This window comes from Trichoplax adhaerens, genomic scaffold (assembly GCF_000150275.1).
Source record: "Trichoplax adhaerens TRIADscaffold_154 genomic scaffold, whole genome shotgun sequence".
Taxonomy (NCBI): Eukaryota; Metazoa; Placozoa; class Uniplacotomia; order Trichoplacea; family Trichoplacidae; genus Trichoplax; species Trichoplax adhaerens.
In genome coordinates, this window is record NW_002061084.1 from 10,860 (window position 1) to 12,457 (window position 1,598).

The following is a 1,598-nucleotide window of genomic DNA, read 5'->3' on the forward strand; positions in this document are numbered from 1 at the left end:
TTTTAAAACTTAACTGGACTTGTAGTAGTCCATGACTTTACTTACAACATGAATCTGATGATCAGCACCGTATGGGGGCCTAGCACGCTACTGCACACTGTCCAGTACAGTACTGTATAGTGTATTGTGCATGTATTGCACAGTACCGTCCATACTGTACTGTACTGTAAACTGCACCGCGGACTAACTGCACAGGGCTCTGGTGTGCACATGACAGGGCAGACCAGAGCACTGCAATGCAAGATTTTACTAGGCTGTATACCTAGCTGCACTTTCCTTAGGCCAGACATCACGTTGGATCATCATGATGTCGATTTTAAAAAGTAGACCATTTAATATTGGTATGTATTCAACGCTACTGAAAGGCTGTAGAAGATACTTGTACCAGCTGAGAGCGGAAGAAAACAAATGGAGCTTGCATTCGTTACGTCCTAACCGAACGCGTACGTATTACAAGCGGCCTGAAAAAAAGAAAGGAGGACCGAGCATTCGTGGATGGGTAATCTTTGCTGGCACAACCGTAGGCATTGGTGTTGCTGGAATCATTTTCGCAGGTAGTGGATGTAGTAGTTTTGGCATCTACTGTAGATTTAGGTTGACTTATTTAACGTGATGATGAATATAGTTATATCAAAGAGTCATTCTCATAGCATTTATGTCGATTCATACTTACTCAACTAGGGGCTCCATCGAAGGAACCAGAGGAGGTAAACTTTACTCCTTTTTAGTGTTACTGCTTTTGCCCAAACTATACATCAATACTAATAATTATAATTAATGTATAGATATAGATATATAAGTGTTATATCTACAAGTCAATCGTTGCTCATCTCTAATCTCTATCTATTTGTTAAATCTACAGGACATTGATAATTATGATCATAGTAAGTGCTATAGTAGCAATATTTCTGGCATCGTATAATATAGCTACTGTTATAATATCAAGCAATTTGTGGCAAGTTGGCAATTTTATAGTAATATATATTTCAGAATTTAGAAATAGCTACAGTAAACTTTTATTACATAAATAATGACGCGCAAATGCCTATTGCAGTATCCTCTAGCTCATACTCTACATAATTATAATTACCTTGAAGTAATTTTATTATATCATGACCTATAAATAGAAAACATTGCTTTGGCTTACATTTATCGCGCAAAAGATAGACTTAGGAACTCTATCAAGGTAAGCGATTTACTATAAGGTATAGTATTCCAGTATCGTCAGCTCAAGATAGACCATCTCAATATGATTTTACTAGGAATGATACAATTTGCTTCGCAATAATAATTATAATCGAAATTCGTATCTTAGTGGCTAATTTTAAATCTAGTCGTGCATAGCTTTGATCGGAATATACTTTATTGAAGTACGGATTGTAATTTGCATTTGGCAAGGATTAAAATAACGTTTTACGTTCTTTCAGTACTTCTCCGATCCAATCAGCCCCAAATTATTGCCTGACCCTTTAACTGAACCATACTATCAACCACCTTATACATTGGTCTTGGAGATGACAGACATATTGGTACATCCTGAGTACGATGTAAGCCTTTAAAAACTGTACTTAATTGAGACTTTACATTTGGACAGATAC

The 1,598-nt window shown here is 36.5% G+C and overlaps 1 protein-coding gene across 1 annotated transcript; it reads left to right on the forward strand.

Moving 5' to 3' along the window:
* Positions 1-307: 307 nt before the first annotated feature.
* On the forward strand, positions 308-1,547 carry TRIADDRAFT_62582 (uncharacterized protein; the record flags this gene model as incomplete). The annotated part of the gene is made up of 5 exons (XM_002118517.1): positions 308-554; positions 682-707; positions 863-884; positions 1,128-1,186; positions 1,428-1,547. Coding segments are annotated over 5 exons (474 nt in total), but the record flags the coding sequence as incomplete, so codon positions are not given.
* Between the last annotated feature and the right edge of the window lie 51 nt (positions 1,548-1,598).